Source organism: Nannospalax galili, unplaced genomic scaffold (assembly GCF_000622305.1).
Source record: "Nannospalax galili isolate Female #2095 unplaced genomic scaffold, S.galili_v1.0 scaffold100, whole genome shotgun sequence".
In the NCBI taxonomy this organism is placed as follows: domain Eukaryota; kingdom Metazoa; phylum Chordata; class Mammalia; order Rodentia; family Spalacidae; genus Nannospalax; species Nannospalax galili.
Window position 1 is genome coordinate 11,925,157 of NW_008352891.1, and position 22,002 is coordinate 11,947,158.

Sequence of the window (22,002 nt, forward strand, 5' to 3'; positions counted from 1 at the left end):
CAATTTGGGAAGTTGGTATATAGACAAATAAGATTGTTTGGGATGTTCTGTATGATATATACAAAAGAATCAACAAATAAATGAGTTATATTTGAGGAGGAAGCATAAAAATTTACTTTATGTTAATTAGTAAATACGAAAAAAATTACCATTGAAATCTACCTGATGAATTTATATCCATGCTCAGGTGCTAAGAATCTTAGAAAGTAACCGACTGTGACTAGTAATAATCAGATATATAGAAATTAGAGATGCATGTGCAAACATCTAAGTGTTAGCTGCACTAAAAATGAGTTTTTCTTTATGAAACAGTATATTTTAAAATGAAATGGAGATAGATCTTTTTTAAAGGTTAAAACCTCATTCAGTTTTATGTCTTATAGGGTTTATACTGAGTACAATAATGTGTACCTGTATTAATTCAACACTGTAAACCTAAAAATTGCAGCCAATTTTGAAAGAGATGCATCTTTGCTCTAGAAACTGTTACTATGTCAATGTTGTTGTAATGAAATGCTTCTACTAACTATGTGGCTATTAAATAATTTTTTAGAGTCACAAAAGCCTAAATGTCTGATTATGGAGCAATAGTTAAATAAATTATGAAACTGTCATACACTAAGCTACATGGTCACCCAAAACTGTTCATGCTGAATTCATGTTTACCAGGGGTACATGGCCAAATATAATGAATCAGCAAGATTCAGGAAGGAAGCAGTGGTTGTAAATTGTCATTAATTGTTTCTAAGAAGTGGATATCTGGGGAATCTAATTCTCTACTTATTTCCTGAGTCCCATATTTTTCATAATAAGTAAACAAATACAAAGTGAAACTATAAGATGTTTAGAAAATTTTAAGATAAGGAGAGAAATACATGCAATCTCCAAATTTTAAGTTAGGGAGCCCCAAGTCCAAAGATGAACTGTCTTCACACATCTCTGGAGTTGAGTGGGAAGCTGCCATAGGAATCAGGATGTCCTTGAAGAGCCAGGAATATTCATGGAGCCAACTATCCATCTTCACCTGGTGTTCTAGGCAGCAGGATGGCCAGCCTCATCTAAAACACCCAGTTTCCCCTGAAAGTCCTTGATGGGGAGGTGACACATGGGCACACATCAAATCCCATCACAGTGGAATAAATAGGCTTCAAGACACTGTACAGATGGTTTAAAAATGCATGTCATTATCAGTAAGTGCTGATAAAATAAATCATCTCCAGGGTAAATTACATAGTGAAAGGAGTGAAGGCCTACAGAGGAGCATGCAGAACACAACATTCTCCATGAGTATGAGTTATTCTCACTTTAAAAAATAGCCCATTTAAGGGCTGGAGAGATGGCTCAGAGATTAAGAGCACTGACTGCTCTTGCAGAGAACCTGGGTTCGATTCCCAGCACCCACATGGCGGCTACAAACCACTCTTAACTCCAGTTCCAGGGGAATCCAATATCCTCTTCTGATCTCCACAGGATTGCATGACATGGGTGCACTCACATTCATGCAGGCAATGCACTCACACACAAAATAAAAATAATAAAATATTTTTTAAATAGTCCATTTATAAAAAAAGTCATTCTGGGGGCTGGAGAGATGACTCAGCAGTTAAGAGCACTGACTGCTCTTGCAGAGGACCTGGGTTCAAATTCCAGCATCTACATGGTGGCTAACAACCATCCAAAATTCCAGTTCCAGGGTATCCGATGCCCTCTTCTGACCTCTCTGGGCACTTCATGACATAGGTACACTTATATACATGCAGGCAGTACATTCATATGCATAAAATAAAAATAATAATAAATATTTTTTAAAAATAATTCTGCCAGGCGTGGTGGTGCACTCCTTTAATCCCAGCACTTGGGAGGCAGAGGCAGGCGGATCTCTGTAAGTTCAAGGCCATCCTGGTCTACATAGTGAGTTCCAGGACAGCTGGGGCTACAGGGAGACCCTGTCTCAAAAAGACAAAAAAATTCTGAAGTATTAACCTTTAAAAAAGATCTCTATTTCATTATTAAAATACACAGTTTCATACAGAAAAATTCATTTTTAATGCAATTGACATTAAGATGTTTGCACATGTGTTTCTAATCTCTATATATCTGATTATTACTAGTCACAGTTGGTTACTTTCTGAGCTTCTAGGCATCTGAGCATGGATATAAAGTCATCAGGTAGATTTCAATGGTAATGTTTTTCACATCTACTAATTATTAAGGAGCAAATTTTTATGCTTTGAAGAATTATTTTTTTAATTTTTTTTAAATTTAATAACCACATGATTAGAAGAAGCATTTCATTACAGCTTTAACATATTCAGTAACACACTCCAGAGCATTTAATTTTATGTCATATATGGTTTATACTGGGTACAATATTGTATAATTGTATTAATTCAACTGTAAACCTAAAAATTTACAGGCAATTTTGAAAGAGATTCATCTTATCTCTGGAAATGGCTATTGAATATGTCAATGATGTTGTAATGAAATGCTTCTTCTAATCATGTGGTTATTAAATAAATAATTTTAAAAAGAATAATTCTGAAGTAGATGAGGTGAGATCCAAATTCCCTTATCAGCAGTGCACTACCTAATGTGCTGTTGTTTAGCCTTTCCAAAAATAGGGAGAAAGGAAATAGTTTAAATCTTGGAAGATGGAAAATATCATATGGATCTAGGAGCAGATCATGACCATCGAGCAACGTTGGTGCTGGCGTTAGCTGCACACTTAAAGGTACATTATAAAATTGCCTCAATCATTCCAACAAATCAGTAGAGCAAATACTGCTACTCTGTGACCCAGATAAAAAACTTACAGAAGTCAGTGGCTTCTGCAGTCACAGAAGCTTGGTGGAGAGCCAAGTCCATCCGACTCCAAAGCCTGAGTGAACTCTCCCTATCGGGCACCTTACTCATACATGGCTCCCTTCTCTGTTAAAAGCCAGGTAGGGGGCTGGAGAGACTGCTCACCAGTTAAGAGCACTGGCTGCTATGGCAGAGGACCTGGGTTCAATGCCCAGCATCCACAAGGCAGCTAACAACCATCTGTAACTCCAGTTCCAGGGGATCCAATGCCCTCTTCTGACCACCGTGGGCACTGCATGACACAGGTGCACTTACACACATGCAGGCAATACACTCATACACACAAAATAAAAATAATAAATAAAATATTTTTTAAAGCCAGGTAGGAAACATCCGATTTGAGTGTTTTCTCAGGATATGTTGACCGTGTACTGGGAGGAAGTCTGGGCTATGTCTATTCCTGTTGCCACTGCTGTGCTCAGATAACCAAAACCCATGGTGGCAGGGTGATGAGTAATGAGTATGTGGTCGCTTCTTGGGCTAGCTGCCTCTTACTCACCTTGGGATAAAGTACCCATAACACTTGTTCCCAGGAAACAGTTCAAATTGCAAGTTCAGTTGAATTGAAAAGTTCTCTACACTGAGGTCAAAGCCATGGCCTCTAGAGTTGATTCTAGACTTCATAGCTCCATGTCTGAACCACTGCTGGACAGTGAACTCATGGATACAAGTCTCCATGAGCTTTTTGGCCTTCCCTGACCTGGCACGCTCAGCAGTGCTGTGGACAGCAGTGTGCAGCAGTCAGATGGAGCACAGGTGATCAAGGGAACATGTGGATTTCCTGTTCTTTGAGTCTCAGCTTTCCCACTTAAAAATTGGAAGCTTGGTTGTTGAAAAATTCACAACAGCAGGTGATTCACCAGTCACAAATGAACCCCAAGTAGCAGACCTTCTAGAAACACTTCTATCAATCTTAGCAAATTGGAGTGATTTAAAGGGAGGGACTGAAGAGATGGGTCAGTGAAGAAAGCACTTGCTGGACATGTGTGAGGACCAAAGTTTGGATCCCCAGCACCCATAAAAAAGCTGGGCAAGCATAGCAACCCACCTGCAATCCCAGAGGAAGAGGAGACAGAGGGATCCCTGAGCTGAGCTAGGAATTGACATGCTCAGGGTTCAGTGAGTGGCACATCCCAGTAGATAAAGTAGAAAGTAATTGAGGAAAACACACAATGTCAGCCTCTGGCCTCCACAATGCACTTGCACACACACAGTCCCACATACATGCAAACATGAACACATAAATGCATGCACAACACACACTAACAAAAAGTGAGAAGAGCTTGGGAGATGGTTTAGTCAGTAAAGTGCTTGCCTTGCAAGTGTGACAGCCTAAGTCTGAGCCCCAGAGCCCACATTTTAAAATAAAAAGCTGGGTGTGGTAGTACGCATTTGTAATTCCAGCCCTGAGAATAGGAGACAAGCAGATTCCCAGGACTTGCTGTCCAGCCAGGCTAGTATACTTGACAAGCTCCATGTCAGTTAGAGATCCTGTCTTTTAAAAAAAAAAATGGTGGGCACAGGGCTCAGGGACCATTGTGGAAGAGGAGGTGGAAAGATAGTAAGAGCCAGGGAGAAGGTGCATGTTCATACAGAAACAGAGTCCTGCAGGCTCCTAGAACCCTTCTCATATGAACCTACAGCAATGGTGTCAGCATGCACACAACCCATGCAAACTCAAGCAGACAAAAAAACCAGCACAGAACTGTGGAAATGGACAGCAGGTCCCAATCTTAATCGAAGAACTATTGGCACTGACTACTGCTGACTGAGAAGAGCTGATCTTCTTAATGGAAGAGACTCTAGATAGGCCGACTAGGCTTCAGTGGATGAATTTGCACTGAGGGATGTCTGTGGACACTAACTTAACATGGTAGTATGGGGGGTATATGGGGGATGCCGTATGGGGAAGGGGATATAAAGTTAAGATGTTCTATATTAAATACACAGAAATTTAATTACATCTAAGTGACAACAGAAGCTGTCCTTTGGACTCCATATGTATGCACACATAGGTGCACATGCACCTGCACACACAGGAACACACATACTCACTCCAGTAAAGGACATAGTATAAAGAACTCAAGAGAGGCTCAGAAATAAACTGATAAGTATAGCAAACCAGCAGCCTCTTCCCCACCTCATGAGGACGCCAAGTGGTTTCCAAGCACTGAACTAAACCCCTGGGTCCCACTTCAAGCCCTTGTCACTGGATGAAGCTTCACTTCTCCCTTGAGAGAGATGCCTTCATTAGGATTGTCCCTAAGGAAGCATAAAGGGATCCTATATGACCTAAGTAATAAGCCAGCACTTGGAAGGAATTGGACAGGGAAAGACCAGGTGCTTCATGTTCTTATATAACTACTGGGTGCCCTTGAAGTCTGTCACCAGAGTCACTGCATCTAGTCTACACAGCATGAATCCTCATTGCAGGAAGGAGAAAACACAGATAGAGCAGACAAGTGATGGTTTCGAACCCTTCAGCTTTTATCTGGACCAAGCAGCTATCCTTGTTTCTTCTGCCACAAACCTTGGAAAAGCCTGTGGTGGTGGAGCAGGCAAGGGGAACAGGTTCTCTGGACTCCTTCACAGAAACAGGTGAAATTTATCCTACAGCCAACAGCATAAGCCACTCTGTCCTCATTCTGATCTACGTGTCTCTAAGTGCATCCCTAATGTTTCTTCTGCCAAAATGCCTCCAAAACCAGAGCTACCTAAGCTGCTTGCTTGAGTATCCCACCACCACCTCCAGTGACAGGACCACATCTGGCAAACACCTCCACCAGCCAATAACTGAACTCACAAGGGCAGGATTCCATGTCCTCTGCTCATCGAAGATACTACCATTCAACTCAGGACCCGCTGCTGAAAATCACAAGGACCACTGCGGCTGGAAGAGCATTCCAAGGGAAGCTTTGAACCTGAGGCTCTACGGAGAACCTTGGCAACTAGCAACAGCCCAGGACAGCCATCCCAAGAGCTATGAAACAAACGTGCTATCACCATACAATCAGCTTCTGGAGCAAGACCTCCTCAATAATCAGCTTTTGTCCCATATCTTCTCCCGCTCTCCACCAGACCAAATATCCACCTGCTATTCCTGAATCCCCCACTTTCAATTACCTCATCTCCTCAATCTAAAAACCACAAAACACTCTACTATGGGAGTAGGGTGTTCCCAGGAAACCACTCCCAGGACTTAAATACCTTTTGTGAACTCACTTCTAAGAAGAAAAGAAGGAAGAAAGAAAGAAAGAAAGAAAGAAAGAAAGAAAGAAAGAAAGAAAGAAAGAAAGAAAGAAAGAAAGAAAGAAAGAAAGGAGTCTCTAAACTCTCATTCCCCTGAGCTCCACATTCTTCACTTCTCCACACGAAGCTAAAATTAGAAAACGAGAGCCCCTCTCCAGAGGGCTCATAGGTGGAAGATGTCCTTGGAGAAAGAAAGGGAACAACCTCATGTTCCGCAGTTCAGGCCAAAACCAGGCCCCTCCTCCTAGCCTTAGCCTCAAACAAAGTTACCGCATACCTCTGTGGTCACAACCAGCTATGCTGTACCCCTGTGGCCTGCAAGGGAGCTCCAGATTCTCCCTCCAACATGAGGCCACCACAGAACAGAAGCCATACACCACACACCACGCCAACCTTGGCCATCCCATTTACAAGGAGAGGCCAGAGTCCTTCCTCTCCTGAATGCCTACAGCACAGAACACCAGCACCCTAGCCACCACTTGCTTTCAGAGTTGAGGTCTCCAAGTCAATATTATCAGCTCTTGGGCTGGAGAAATGGCTCAGCTGTTGAGAGCACTGGCTGCTCTTGTAGAGGATCTGGGTTCGGTTCCCAGCACCCTCAAGACAACTAACAACCGTCCATAACTACAGTTCCAGGGGAATCCAACCCCTTCTTCTGACCTCTGTGGACATTGTACAACATGGGTGTACTTAGATACATGCAGACAATACACTCACACACATAAAATAAAAGTAATAAAATATTTTTAAAAACATTATCAGCTCTTTTATTGGTAAGACTCTGCATTAGATGGTTGTTTGGGTCCATCTAGTGGAACTTCCAGCATTCCAGTCAGAGAGAGGAACATTATCTGTGAGAGTCATATCTCCAGTTTGCAGCTGCAGAGACATGCATCTTCACCACAAAGGCCCAACAAACTAATAACATTCCTGAGTGTGACCCGTTCTCCACAGAGGAAGATGGTGCTCCTAAAATTCAGATATGCTGTGTTTTGGGGCTGGAGAGATGGCTCAGCAGTTAAGAGTACTTGCTGCTCTTGCAGAGGACTGGAGTTTGGTTCCCAGAACCCAGATTGTGGCTAACACCTATCTGTAACTCTAGTTCCAAGGGACCCAACACTCTCTTCTGGCCTCCTCAGACACTGCACGCATGCAGTGCACTTACATACATTCAGGCCAAACATTCACACACATAAAATAAAAATAAATAAAAAAACAGAGCAATGTTGGGTCTTATTGTTTCAGAGCAGCTCCGATACTTATAAAGCTTTTTTTTTTGGGGGGGGGGGTCTTTTTGAGATCCCTGTAGTCTCAGCCTGCCTGGAATTTGCTATGCAGATCAGGCTGGCCTTGATCTTACGGAAATCTACCAGCCTCTGCCTCCCAAGTGCTAGGATTAAAGGCATGCACCACCATGTCCAGCTTTTTAAAGTATTTTCTAAGGGGGGACACACATGCCACAGAGAACATGTGGAAGTCAGAGGACAGCTTGCAGGAGTAGGTTCTCTCCTTCCACCATGTGAGTCCTGGAGCTCGAACTCAAGTCATCAAGTTCGATGGAAGGCACCTTTACTCACTGAGCCAGTGGCCCAAAACGCTTTCTTTTCTCATTTTTTTTAATTTAGTGGTGAGGCAGGTAGCACAGGCCTGTATGTGGCAATCAGAGGACAGCTTCTCAGGAGTTAATTCTTCCTGTCACCTTATGGGACCCAAAGATTGAACTCAGGTTGCCAATCATGAGGGCAAATGCCTCTACCCACTGGGCCTTTACCCTCTTGCCCAGTTCCTGGTATTTTTTTTTTTTTTTAAGCTAACAGCTTACTTACCCTTGATCTTGACATTACACCTCCCTGGAAGATACTGCTTAGAGTCTGGTTTTCAACCCTGACATTTTTTAAGAGGACCATGGGAAGCCCTCCCATTTTTAAACAGTTCCCTTACAGAAGCTGAAGGAAGAGGTTTCCAAGATGTGCGGAAGGATCAAAGCTCGGCTAGCTACAATGTTCCCTTCTCCTTCTGATGCTCTATGAAAACTGGCACAGACAACAGCACTACAAGTGACTGGACTGCTTCAGAATGAAGGTTCAAGAGAAGAACGAGCACTTGAAGGGCTGAGCAGAGAAAAGCAGCGTGTGAGAGAACTAGTCTGCCAGAGAGAGAAGAGAAGGGAAGGGAGGAAAAGAAGAAGAAGAGAGGTAGGGAAGGGACTGAGGAAGGCTGGTTCAGTTGGAGAGCACCGACTGTGAGGAGCCTTGGCAAGCTTGGGTGTTTCACCATGATGCTGAACTCACTTTATATGTCTGAATGTCCGGTTCAGTGTTTGCCACCTGGAAGGCACGTTGATATCACAATGTACCACCGGCTTGATCTGCAAAAGAAACCGTAGGCCTGAGTTCACTTCAGCTGAGCAAACACTGTCACTACAAACAGCAGAGACAGCACAACCCCAAAACATGAGCGAACGGGGTGGCGGGGGTGTCATAGACTACCAAGGACAGGTCCCGGGGGACTCACAGAGTGGGTATACACAGGCACGCTACAGAGTGCCAGCGGGTGCACTGCAAGGAGTGGTGAAGAACTGGAGGGGATGCACAGGGTACCAGGGATGAAGGTGACAAGGTAGAGGAAGGCGTACAGCTCACACCAAGGATGCGCCCAGTGACGCACCCAGTCAGTACGTGTTGGTGATCACAGTGCCCCCATCTCTGCTGGACAAATTACAGGGTGACAAGAGTGGGCAGGGCAGCTTCCACGTACAGACCACAGAGCACCATGGCCAGCAGGTGGGACATCTCAGCACACTCCCTGGGCCTGCTGAGCTCTTTCCAGAGATCGAATGCCCAGAGGCAAATACCATGGCCTCCTGCAGACTTCACCTCAGAATACTCAAGCAGGATAGAATTTCTGAATCCTAGCCCAGGACAACAAAAGCATCTGAGTCTTATTTTGGCCCAAGTATCATTGCTGACCACTCACAGGTCCACTCCGGAGCTCACCATCTCAGACCCACTTGTGCAACAACAAAATCAAAGAGATACTTGGCCTCTTCCCATGCCTGGCTTCTCACACCTAAACCATCAACACCTCTGTCGTTCTCAGGAGCACACCTGGGGCCCCTGGCTTCTTGCCATCCCACTGTTCCTAGCCACTCTGTGGACCCCTAGCTTCCCCATCTCATTTCCTGCTGCCCCAACCCCCTCTGTGTGGGGGAGTGTGGAGGGTATGTGCTCATGTGTGTGCAGGGACAAACACTGCTGTTTGTTGTTTTGTTTGTTTTGTTTTATTTTGTTTTGTTTTGAGATATGGTGACACCAAGTAACTCTAGCTGGCCTGGACCTTGCCTCAAAGCTCTGCTTCCCAAGTGCTGGGATTAAAGGTGTGTACCACCACACCTAGCCCAGCAGGTACATATGTATATGCATTCACGTGAAGGTCAGGAGTCAAACCTCAGGTGCCATCTACCTTGATTTTTTGGACCACCTGGGGCTTACCAATTGGTAAGACTGGCTAGAAAGCAAGTCACAGGAATCTTCCTGCCTCTGCATCCCCAGCATTTGGATTACAAGTGTGTACCACCAGGCCATTTTTTACATGAGTGCTGAACTCAGGTCCTCAGGCATGCGTGGCAAGAACTTTACTGAGTTATCTCCCTGGTTCCCCCCATCCCGTTTCTCACAGGAAACAGAGAAGCCTTTGTGGACTTCAATCAAAACAGGCTACTCTGTCGCTGCCCAACTCCTTATATTGTATGTTCCAGTTGACACTGGGGGACTCTGCCTTGTCTCTCCCCACCCCTGCCTCAGCCTCTGGCTACTTCTAGCTGTATAAAAGTCATGACGCTCCCACCCAGACCCATGCCTGGGAGATCCTGGAGGATTCCTGCATGATGATATTCCTCAGTCTCTCTCAGTCTCTCAGTCTCTCTCAGTCTCTCCCTTAGTCTCAGTCTCTCCCTCAGTCATCACTCAGACATCCTCAGTGGCTCCTCAGAGGCCTCAGCCAAGGTCTTCCACCTGTTTTGTCACAGCACTTCATATTGCCCCAGGTTTTCTTAGTTGTTTGCATTGTCCTTTAGAATACAAGCCTCCTGAGGGTAAGAAGTGGTTCAGCAGATGTCCCTGGCACAGACCGACAATCGGCATAGTGAGCAGCCCATAGGAGGGCCCTATATTATCCATGTACCTGAATGAATAGTGGATGAGGAACAGGTGCCAGGACAAGTGAATAGCTCTGCTACTGGAGAAAGGAGCCAGGACAATGGGGGTGGGAGGGGTGTACACTGAAGACACAGAAAGTCCACATGCACCTCTTGCTGCTCAGTGGTGTACTCCATATGAAATGATGCATACCTTCATGCTGACTGGGAAAAATTAATAGTGAGTATCGGCAATGAGCATGCAGTTTACAGACCTGGTCTGAAAACAAACAACAGAAGTTATCCTCTGGGAAATTCTATTCTGGTACACTCTGGGAAATTCTATTCCAGTACAGCCACCCTAAGGAACAGCTTTCTGCTTGATTGCATAAAATTACAGAAACAACGAGCTAATTGCTCTTTTGATGTGTTAATGACTCATTAACCCTGATAACACCTGTCTAATTAAATAACTACAGCTATTAAGTGCACAGTTCTGGAATTCTTGTTCCCCGTACTCCATGTAATCATGTCCTAAGAGGAGTCTAACAAATGTGACTGTCACTATTTGATGGGGATGACAGTCTCATTCACACTTGTCAGAGCCAATGAGTCATGCATCACTCATCTGCCCAAGGCTGAAGGACCCAATGGGCTGCAGACCTACTGACCAAGGTAACGGAACCAAGACTAGAGGTAAGATGAAGGCCCTAGGGGGACCACAGTGCATTTCTCACATGTGGCAGCTGCACTTGGTGAGTGCCAACTTGGTCTAAGCTCTACAATAGGTTGCATAAGATAACATAACTAATTTCCAAAACTGTGGGAGATAGCCTTGAGTCTAGGGTGATATTGCAACTGTCAGGGTCCAGGAATCCTGGCTCTGTAATCTGAAACCCAATATGCTAATGAGGCATCGTACCCTCTATTCTGTGATAGGACGTTGAGTCTGTTATGCTAATAGGATGATGCTAATAAGGTATCCTACTTGCTGTACTATAATAGGACGCTAAATCTGTTATGCTAATGAGGTATCCTACTTGCTGTGCTGTGATTGGACCACTACCCCTATATAAGCTTGTGCCTTCCTGCAATAAAGCAGGAACCTGCTGTCCTGTCACTGAACCTGGTCTCCTGTGTCTGAATGCGGCTCCACTGACACAGTCTCCTCACCAGACCTGGGGTCCGGACCAAGCAGAAGCAGCAACGACAGGAGGCAGCACAGGGCAAGCAAAAGAGCTGCCTCAGCACCAGACAAGCAGAAGAGCAGCCTCAGCCCAGGGTGAGCAGAGGAGCAGCCTCAATGCCCATGAGAACGAAGGAGTGGCCACCACTGGTGGTGATCACAGCTGGCACCCAGTGTGGGGCTCGAAAAGCCCAACCCCATGAGGCTGTAAACACTTTGGGCTCCTGATGCCCTCTTTGCCAGTGATTCTTCCGTGGGTGCTCGCCGGTTTTGTTCTGTGCTTCTTCTGGCTCACAGTCATCAGTTTGGCATATCATTCCTGTCTCTGCCCATCATCTTCCTGAATGGCTCCTGAGTCCTTTTGGGTATGTCTTGCAGGGTGAGTGACCTCCAGTATGGGGAATAGTCATCCAGCTGCTGCTGGCCTCTGTGCTGCTGCACTGGTTTCTCTCCTCAGTAGGCAAATTACAGTAATAGAGAAGGAAGTAACTAAGGTATTAGATGAAGTGCTAGCTCTTGCTCCTTGGTTTACAGATTCCTGCTGTTGGGATCTGAAGCAATGGGCTTGTGTGTTATTCATGGCCAGAAAGAGAGAAGTCAGGGAGGGGTGTCCATTATCTGGGCCGTTCTACCCCATTGTGACTGCCATTCTGGCCTCGCTTCGGGGAGTTCCCCCCGATGCCCCTGAGCAGAATAATCTCATACTAAAAAACATAGATAAACAAATAAAGCAACAGGATAGTGGGGATGGCTTGCCCCAGGCATTCCCAAAGCCTAACCCTCTTCCTAAAGCTCCCCTAATCTTTACTGATTCTAGTAAACCCAAATTTGGTTATGTAATTTACCAGGAAGGACAACTCTCCTCACATAAGGTTTTCCCTTTCCAGGGATCTGTACAGCTCAGAGAGCTCTCAGCCATGTTACAGGTCTTTCAGGATCTCCCTACAACTCCCTGTAATATTTTTTCTGACAGTGCTTATGTGATTCAGACTCTACAACATCTGACCTTTGCAGCTTTCCGGCCCCGCCAGAGTCCCCTTGATTTGTTGCTCTCCTCATTACAGCTATTACTCGAGCAGCGCTCTGCCCCTTGGCATATTCAACACTTGAGCTCTCATACCAATCTTCCGGGGCTTCTGGCAGAGAGCAGTGCCACCATTGACAAACTGGTCCTGAGCACTACCCTAGACTCCACCATAATTCAACAAGCTAGCACCCCCTATGACTGGCAAAATATTGCCCGTGCCTGTCTGCAGGGAGGTGATTTTCTCTTATGGAAGGCTGCTTATCAGGACAAATGCGAACAACAGGCAGAGCACAACAGAAATGCCAATGTTCAAAACATTGGGTTTGATGCCTTGGTAGGGCATGGCAATTTTGAAACCCCACAAGCCCAGGCACAGGGACCTCCTCGCTACTTTGAACAAGTGCGGCTTTGTGCAGTCTGTGCTCAGAGCTGTAAACATATGGTCCATGTCTGCTCCTCTTGTGCTCCTCTTCTACCTCTGGGGCCATTACAATGCACTGGGATCCTCCCTAGAGGTCTTGGCCCAAATAAGATATGGCAAATGGATGCTCCTTTTGGCAAGCTCAAATATATCCATCATATTATTGACACCTGTTAACACAGTGCAAGTCTATGGTTATGTCTTTCCAGATAATGTTCTAGCCCCCATTTAGATCCCAGCTCAAAACATCATAATTGCCTGTGATGAAAAACCTCCCTCCACAACCACTGACCCTGGAGATGGCAGCCCTGACCATGGAGGAAGCAGCGCACCTCTCAACCACCAAGAGACCAATCTCGCAGACCACAAAAGCCACCAACCTGGGGAGACCTCAAACATCTCTCTCTGCAGAGACATTAGCTAAGCTAAATCCTCAATCTAGAGGAAAACCTTTGTCTATGTTCCTTATTATTTATGTTATCAGTATTGTTAACTCTCAAGCTCTAGCAACTCTTGTTACCCCCCACTAACCCATCAACCTAACTTGACAGATTATTAATGTAGCCAATGAAAAGGAGGTAAATTCCACATAAAAACTACACCCCCTGGCCAATGGTTCCCTGAACTACAGATGTACCATGCTCCTGTCTGCCTTAGCTATTCCCCTTATTATACTAACTCTTCTGGTTTTTGGACCCTGTGTTGTCAACGGTCTCCTTGATTTTGTTGGAGCTCATGTTTCTCTGGTTCGATTGGCTGTTGCCCCACTTCCAGATCTTGCCAGGCATGTCTCTGAAAGCAGGGACCCACTGTTCCTTGCCCTTATCAACCTACGGTTGGCCTCTGACAGGTTTTGGCAGATTCTTGACCCCTGAGGAGGCCTTTGGACAGGCCAATGCTAGATGTGCTGCCTCTCCCTCTGCCAAACCACACAAAGGGACCCATCCTTAGAGGGCTCATAGTCAATGATGGGTAAGATCCCGACAGACGGGACAACCTAAGACAGGCACAGTCCATTATGCTGGGTGACTCTTGAGGTGGGGACAACAATGCTGAGACAAAGAATTTCAACTCCCACTGGTTGGCATGGAGTTGGTACAACCTGCTCTTAAGGAAGCTCACCATCTTGAGGGAGGGGGCTCTTGATACAATGACCCCCTGAGCCATTGTACTTTGCCTTGATGTATCTGGACTGATATCAATATGCCATATACCTCACCTTTAAAAATAAAAAGAGGGGGAGATGTGGGAGATAGGCTTGAGTCCAGGGTGATATTGCAACTGCCAGGGTCCAGGAATCCTGGCTCTGTAATCTGAAACCCAATATGCTAATGAGGCATCGTACCCTCTATTCTGTGATAGGACGTTGTCTGTTATGCTAATAGAATGATGCTAATAAGGTATCCTACTTGCTGTACTGTGATAGGATGCTAAACCTGTTATGCTAATAAGGTGTCATACTTGCTGTGCTGTGATTGGACCACTACCCCTATATAAGCTTGTGCCTTCCTGCAATAAAGCAGACCTGTGTCACTGAACCTGGTCTCCTGTGTCTGAATGCGGCTCCGCTGACACAGTCTCCTCACCAGCCTTGGGGTCCAGACTGGGCAGAAGCAGCGACGACGGAGGGCAGCACAGGGCAAGCAAAAGAGCTGCCTCAGCACCAGGCGAGCAGAAGAGCAGCCTCAGCCCAGGGCAGGCAGAAGAGTGGCCTCAGCCCAGGGCTAGCGGAGGAGCAGCCTCAATGCCCATGAGAACAAAGGAGCAGCTGCCACTGGTGGTGACCGCACAAAATGACCCTGCTAAACAGCCAGGTGACAAAGAACCAATTATACAATCTTCCCAAGAGAGCACAGCATCAAGGGCCCCTTTTTGCATGAAGCAGAAAGGTTCAAGAGCATCTAGCACCAAGGATAGACATCGTCACATAACCATAACCAGGAGAGCATCTCATGGTGAGCAACGAGCTCTTCTGTGCTTCTACACAGGTGCTAGATGCCTCCCTGGAGAAGACCCTGCTGAGCGATTAAACATCAGGTGCCTGCCCTGCATGTCCCAGAAGATCAGTGTTAGAGACACAGTGCTATAGACCACAAGAACCTCAGAACGTGTGCCACTTGGTCTTCACATTTCTTATTTTATTTGTAAAAAAATTGAGATAGAGTCTCATGTATCCCAGGCTGGTCTCAAATTCACTATGTAGCTGAAGAAGACCTTGAACTACTTGAACTACTACTGATCCTTCTATCTTCACCTCCAGAGTGCTAGGATTACAAGTGTCATCACTCCGGGTCTATGTGGTACTGGAAATCAAATCCTGGGTAGGGCTCCCACATACTAGACAAGTACTCTACTAACTGAACTACAGTCCCAGTCCCTCTTGTTTCATCTGTAAAGAAGAAAGGCCACACTGGGTCACTTCAAGAATATTTGCATGACAAATCTGCAATTCTGTGAGTCAACCAATCTCTTTAATCTTTTCCCAAAATGTGGAGGAGTCTCACGAGGTCAGCCACCTGGAGCAGTGAGGTCAGGAAAGAGACGGATCAGCACTCACTCACTGGTCAGCAGCCCCCATGCTACCTCCTGGAGAATGAGGCAGATCTTGGAAAACTGCCTTTTGCAGCCCTATCCCTGACTTACCATGGCATTATGGGCTCCTGAGGGACACACAGGCAGGTATGACTGAAGTGCTTGTGGAGTCAGGCTCCTTGGACTTTGGTGTCCATCTTTTGGGAAATGTGATTCTTTTACAAGTCATGGAGCTAGGGAGATGGCTCAGTGGATAAAGCACTTGCTGTACAGCTGTGAGGATTTGAGTCTGAATCTTCCAGAATCCACACAAAAATCAGAGGCAATTGTATACACTTCTGTAATCCTAGCATTCCTACAAGGAAATGGGAGGCAGAGACAAGAGAGTCCCTGGAAGCTTGAGGGCCAGCCAGCCTCGCTTACATAGAGGCTGAGACCCTTCCTCAAACAAGGTGGGAAGCAAGGACCAACACCCAAGGTTGTCCTCTGACCTCCATACACATGCTGTGGTATGAATGAGCTTGCCTGCACACACACAAACATGGACGGACACACATGACTTTGTTATATAATTGAGCTGATTTCATGTGCTTTATAAACTGCCCCCCTGTGAGACTAAGAAGGAAGCAGGGGTCACCACTCGGTCCAACTGTGCCTCCCTTCTTGGAAGATCAGAGTCACCTTCATGTCACCACAGACAGCACCTGAACAGAACCATGGCAGGCCTCTGATGAAAGCTGTCAGAGCAGCAACTGCAGTTCTGAAGAATTGGCTTGGAGAGAGGGGATGTCTCCACAACCACATGTCTGTGTCACAGCAGCTCAAACCATGAGCCATTGGTCTCCAACAAGGGCAGCCCCACCCCACAAGGCAGTGCCCTTCTCATCACTGCCTGTCTGCTCCATGGTGTGGTTTTCCTTGTGAGAATGCTTTCTCTCCTCCAAAGTATTAATGACTCCTTGCCCCAAGTTCTCTGCACCCTCCCCATCACCACCATCACAGACCAAATGAAACCACTTTCTCCAACAGTGGGAACATACATGCTGAGTGACACCCACCCCCAGCCAACCATCTTCTTGGAGAGAGTTCACCCTCCAGGATCCCTTCAATTATGCCCTTTGTAAAAAGAAAATGGTAGCAAATAAGACCAGGCACTTCTGGATTGGTGCTCATCACCTCCCTGCGAGCTCTAATGATGACCATTGCAAAGAGTAACTGGAAAGGAAGATGAGAAGAAGATTGTGTCTACATGGGTGATAAACTGGGGAAAAACAAGATTGGAGAAGCCTGGAGGGATTCAGCTCAGGTTTGGTTCATGTAAACTTTGCCAAGGTTTCCCTGCATGTGGTCAAATCACAAGCTATTGACAGCAGCTTCTGTGTCTGTGGAGAGGAAGTCAGATCTGCAGAGAAACGCAGAGCAGTGGAGCAAGGAAGTGAGCAAGCTGGCAAGCATGAGGCAGCTGATGTGCTCAGCTGACAACCAAAAGCATCTTACCCATCAGCCTGACACCAAACCTGGAAACCCCCAGTGGTCACTGTTTAAGCCAAGACCCCATCCTCAAAGCAGCTCTGATGAGCCTCAGAGAAAAAAGTTGGCCTTTGCCAGCCCAGCCATCCACATCTCTGAGGAAGGACTTGGCAGGAAGGAATAGGATGTCCAATACAGAAAGAAAGAGGTGTGAGGAAAAGAGATTTCCCCAAAGAGACACTTCCCTGCATACGAGGAGCAAATAAAACTCAGAGCAAAGGGGCTGGAGAGATGGCCCAGTGGTTAAGAGCACTGGCTGCTCTTGCACAAGACCCAGGTTCCGTTCCCAGGACACACATGGCAGCTAACAACTGTCCCGTAATTTCAGTTCCAAGGGATCCAACACCCTCTCTGGCCTCCACAGATATTGCGCGCGTGCGTGCACACACACACACACACACACACACACACACAGAGTGTACTTTAAACATGCAGGCAAAACACTAATAATAAAAAATTAAAAAAAACTCAAAGCAAATAATGAAATAAGAAACAAGAAAAATAAAGAAAACAAAGCCAAATACTGGTTCTTTGAAAAAGTCAATAAAGTTGATAAACCACAGTGTTATAAAGTTATAGCCACAGTGCTCAAGAAAGACATAAAGACAACAGGAGCGCCCAGTGTTGGAAATGAGGGAGATGATGTCAGAGTCCACAGATTCTAACAGGTTAAGAGGAAATCACAATGACAGCTTCACACCAATAATGTCAGCAGATTAAATGAAACACAAATTTAAGGACACTGCTACCTAAGTTCGTTCACAAAAAGCAGATGAGGCAAGCAGCCCAGGAGCTACTGACAACGTCAGATCTGCAGTTGAAAACTTTCTCTAAGACACCCCCAGACAGCTCGACTGCTGGATTCTGTCAAGCTTTTAAGGACAAACCACACCCATTCTGAACAAGCTTGTCCTAAGCCGTCCTATGGACACAACTCCAGGCCTAGAGGGCCTCTCTGATGATTTCAACAAAATATTTAAGGCACAAATGATACTAAGAGCAGAGAAAGGCACAACAAGAGGAAAAAAACAAAAGCCAACAATCTATGAACACAGATGCAAAATTTCTGAACAAAATTTTCTCAATTAGATTTTAACACATATAAAAAGGATCATCTGTGATCAAATGCAGTTTGCTCCAGGAATGCAAGGTGATCTGTGTATGTAAGAAGCAACTTATGTCATTTATCAGGTTAGTAAATTAAATATAAAAGCTATGTGATCACCTCAATGGATCCAGAAAAAGTACCACCCAGTCCATTGATGTCTTGATCCCACACCATCTCCCACAGTGAGCTTCTCCCCTCGGATCAGGCTTGCCCAGCTGCTGTGGGAAGATTGACCAGTTGCTTCCTTATTTTGTTTTGTTTGGTTTGAATGTTTAGGCCTCCTCCTCACTCTGGCTGCCCCAGGATTGAGACAGCAGTTTAAGAACAGGGGGACTCCAGGTGGAATCACAGCCACTGACCTATACCTCTTTCCAGGCAGATGTCTAAATGCAGCTCTTTCTGGGAATTGGAAGGCATTGCAGGGTCCTCTCATAGTGTCTTCAGGGACCTCTGCGGTGGACTGAATATGATGTAGGGCACATCCTGCAACTGATTCATGCTCCTACCCACAGACCCTCACTGGACCGGCCATCATTCCTGACCAGCTTAAGTGTGCCTGCCTTCTGAAGTACCACTTGTCTCCCAGGACAGTCCCTCTGCCACACTGCTACATGTGCAGGAGAAGCTTCTGGCTGCTGGGTCCTGGCACTGTGGCCATAGGCACTCAGGATTCCTGCTGGAAGCACCTGCTCCTAGTTACTCACCCACAAACCCAAGTCAAACCAAAGACTGGGGTGCCCCTTCCACCCTCATGCTCCTTGGCTCTGCAAATATCCAGTCCTCTTCCCTCCTATAGTTCTCTGTTTTTCTGAGAAGTTCTCTAGAACCCCACATGTGTTTGAAGGGGTGTGAGGCACCTTCCAGGAAGAGAGGGACCATACTAAAGCAGTCTACTCTGACATGGCTTCTCTCATCCAGAAAATGTGCTAATTTATAGTCCCTCATATGAAAGGCTTCAAAGGTGATGGTGGTGATTCTACATATGACACTTTAGAATGTGAAAGGCAACAAGATACCAAGCTGACTTGTGATGCTTAATCTTATCAACAAATCTCTAGCCATTTCTGTGAGAGATCATCTACATTAGGCTAACTGAGGTGGGAAGATGGGCACCATTCCATGGGCTGGGGTCCCAGACTAAATAAAAAGTAGAAAAGGAGCTGAAGACGAGCATTCATCTCTCTGCTCCCTGACTGTGGACACTGTGAATGGTTGCCTCATGCTTCTGCAGTCCATACCTTCTCCTCCCTGATGGACCGTGCTATCCCCTAGAACTGTAAGCCAAAATAAACCCCTCTTTAAGTTGTGTGTGCGAAGTATTTTTATCATCGCAAGGAAACAGGTAACTAACTTAAGTTCCATTCCACATCTGTAACAATATGCTACAAAAAGTAGGGGCTGTCAGAGTGGCTGTCATCAGGACTGCAACCTCCACAAACGCTGGTTAGGATGCTGAGAAAGGAACACTTATACACTGCTGGTGGGACTGTGAATTAGTATGATCATTATGGAAATCAGTACGTATGGAAGGTCCCCATGAAGGTAAAAGTAGAACCACCCTATGATCCACCTATGCCACTTCTAGAACCATACACAAAGGAATCTAAACATACTACAGACATACCCACACATCCAGGTGTATAGCAGCACTATTCACACCAGTCTGGATGTCTATCAATATATGCATGGATAAAGAAAACATGGCTGGGCATGGCAGCACATAGCTGTAATATAGCATTTTAGGGGGTAGAGGCAGGAAGGCCATCCTCAGCTACATAAGAAGTTCAAGGGCAGCCTGGGCTACATGACACCCTATCTCAAAAAACATTTTAAAAAAGAATAAAGAAAATGTGATGTATAGAGACAAGTGAGTTTTATTCATCCATAAAGAAGAATGAAATTATTTCAGTTATAGGAAAATGAACCTGAAGATGGCATGTTAGCAAAACAAGATAAAGATAAATAGCACATTTTCCATCATATGCAAAGTATATATTTAATATATTATCTTTATATATATGGCATAGGAATAGAGGGGGCCTACTTGGAGAAAAATAAAGGACCTGCAGCCTGAGGGGGTAAGAGAAGGAAGTGGAGGGAGGGTAAGTATGATCAAAGTACCTGACATACATGTAAGAAATGCATAATGAAACTCATCAATTTGCACATGAATATTCACTAATTTAAAAATAAATTGAGGGAAAATACCTGAATGTGGCCCCATCACCACAGGCCATCCAGCAACCCACATCTAGCCCCCACCTTCACCACAACCCCACAGTGGGAAGGCAGGAAAGGGGAAAACAGAACCAAGAAGCAGGACTAAGCCCACAAGCAATGGACAAGTATGGGCAGCAGGGAGGGTGGTCTGAGAGGTGTCACAGTAGTGCGTGGGATTCTGAGGGGCTCTGAGACCGTGTGGGGACCTCTGCTCTGTTCCACAGGACTGTGACACGTAAGGACTAGTGCTGGGCACAGGGGACGCTCACTGCCAGCACTGGGCAGATGAACCAGTACAGACTCACATTCCCACACCCCTCTAGCTCTACCCACTCAGACAGCAGTTAGCTCCTTGCAGCTGTCAAAGCCTGACTGGGGACCCCTGAACCTTCTCAGGAAGCAAGTGCCACAGCCCCCAGAATGGGGCTCTGTGGAACTCTGTCTCTCTGGAGCCAACAAGTTTGCCCATATGAATCTTTTGGTGGCCAGGCTGTTGGTTTATTTGTAGTATTCCCAGGAACCACCCTTCTCTGATCAAATATAGATTTGTAAGTTGGAACTCATGTTCCAAATACCTCCAAAATTGCCTGCTGTACAAGCTAGAGAAACCCTCCCATGTACACAGCCAGACTACCCGTGAGCCTGCTGGCTGACCCAATGAGTCCAACCAGAAGCAAGGCCTGACCAAGCCACAGGAAGGGAACCAGAGAGGAAATCTGCCCCCAAAGTCAGCCAGACAACCAGCCTTGCCATAGGAAATAGTCACTGTTTTTTTCATTTATCCAAGCCCATATACAGATGACCCACAGCATATGGGAGCTGGGCAATGGTGGAAAGATCAACACCATGTCTGGCTTGGACAGCTGAAGGATCCAGACAAGCAAGCCAGCCATGGACCAGCCTGTGGTAAGGCTCTGAGGCAGTACAGGTGCTGGGGCGGCGGGGGGGGGGGGGGGGAAGCCACTGGGAGAAGGTGTTTGCAGGAGGAAGGGCACCTGGGATGAGGAAAACTAACAAAGGAGGTTAACAGGCCAGAGGAGGAGGAAGAGGGAGGAGGGGGCAGGGGAGGAGGAGGAAGAGGAGAAGCCTCTACCTGTTATGCAGAGTTTCAAGACAAGGAAAAGCCGTGCTTACATGAAGGGCTGTTATAACCTGGCATAATCCCTCAGGAACAAAGCCTTGCAAGGCTTTTGCAAAAGCAATAAATATTTATGTAAAGGAGTCTTTGTTGTATTAATCCTAATAATAAAAAAATCTAATGATGGTAATGATGGCTGGTTTTTAATACACGCCGCATATTCCTCACTTATGAAAGCCCACCAAAATTATTTTAGGAACACATTTATTGTCATGTAGAGACGACATGATAAATTAAGTAAGAAGAGATTCTGGGGGGGAAAAAAAAACTGTGTACAACATGCTGGCTGGTGAGATGGCTAAGCAGGTAAAAGCACTTGCCACAGAAGCCTAAGGACTCAGGTTTCATGCCTGGGGCCCATGGTGAAAGGAAGGAACAGACTCCTAAAAGTTGTCCTCATGAAACAAGTGCACATGCACACACATGCGTCATACGTGCAGGCATACAATAATAATAAATTGAATTAAAAATTAAATTAAAGGCTGGGCATGGTGGTGCATGCCTGTAGTACCAGCACTTGGGAGGCAGATCTACACAGTGAGTTCCAAACCAGCTGGGGCTACAGGGAGACCCTGTTTCAAAAATACCAAAAAA

General features: G+C 45.8%; 1 protein-coding gene across 1 annotated transcript in view; it reads right to left on the reverse strand.

Annotated features, from left to right (window-relative positions):
* Dcdc2c (doublecortin domain containing 2C) overlaps nt 1-22,002 on the reverse strand; it is a 65,775-nt gene that overhangs the window by 34,326 nt on the left and 9,447 nt on the right. Inside the window, exon 3 of the mRNA XM_008850194.1 lies at nt 8,403-8,479. Within this exon, the coding sequence (XP_008848416.1) occupies nt 8,403-8,479 (77 nt within the window). The remainder of the gene's footprint in view (nt 1-8,402; nt 8,480-22,002) is intronic.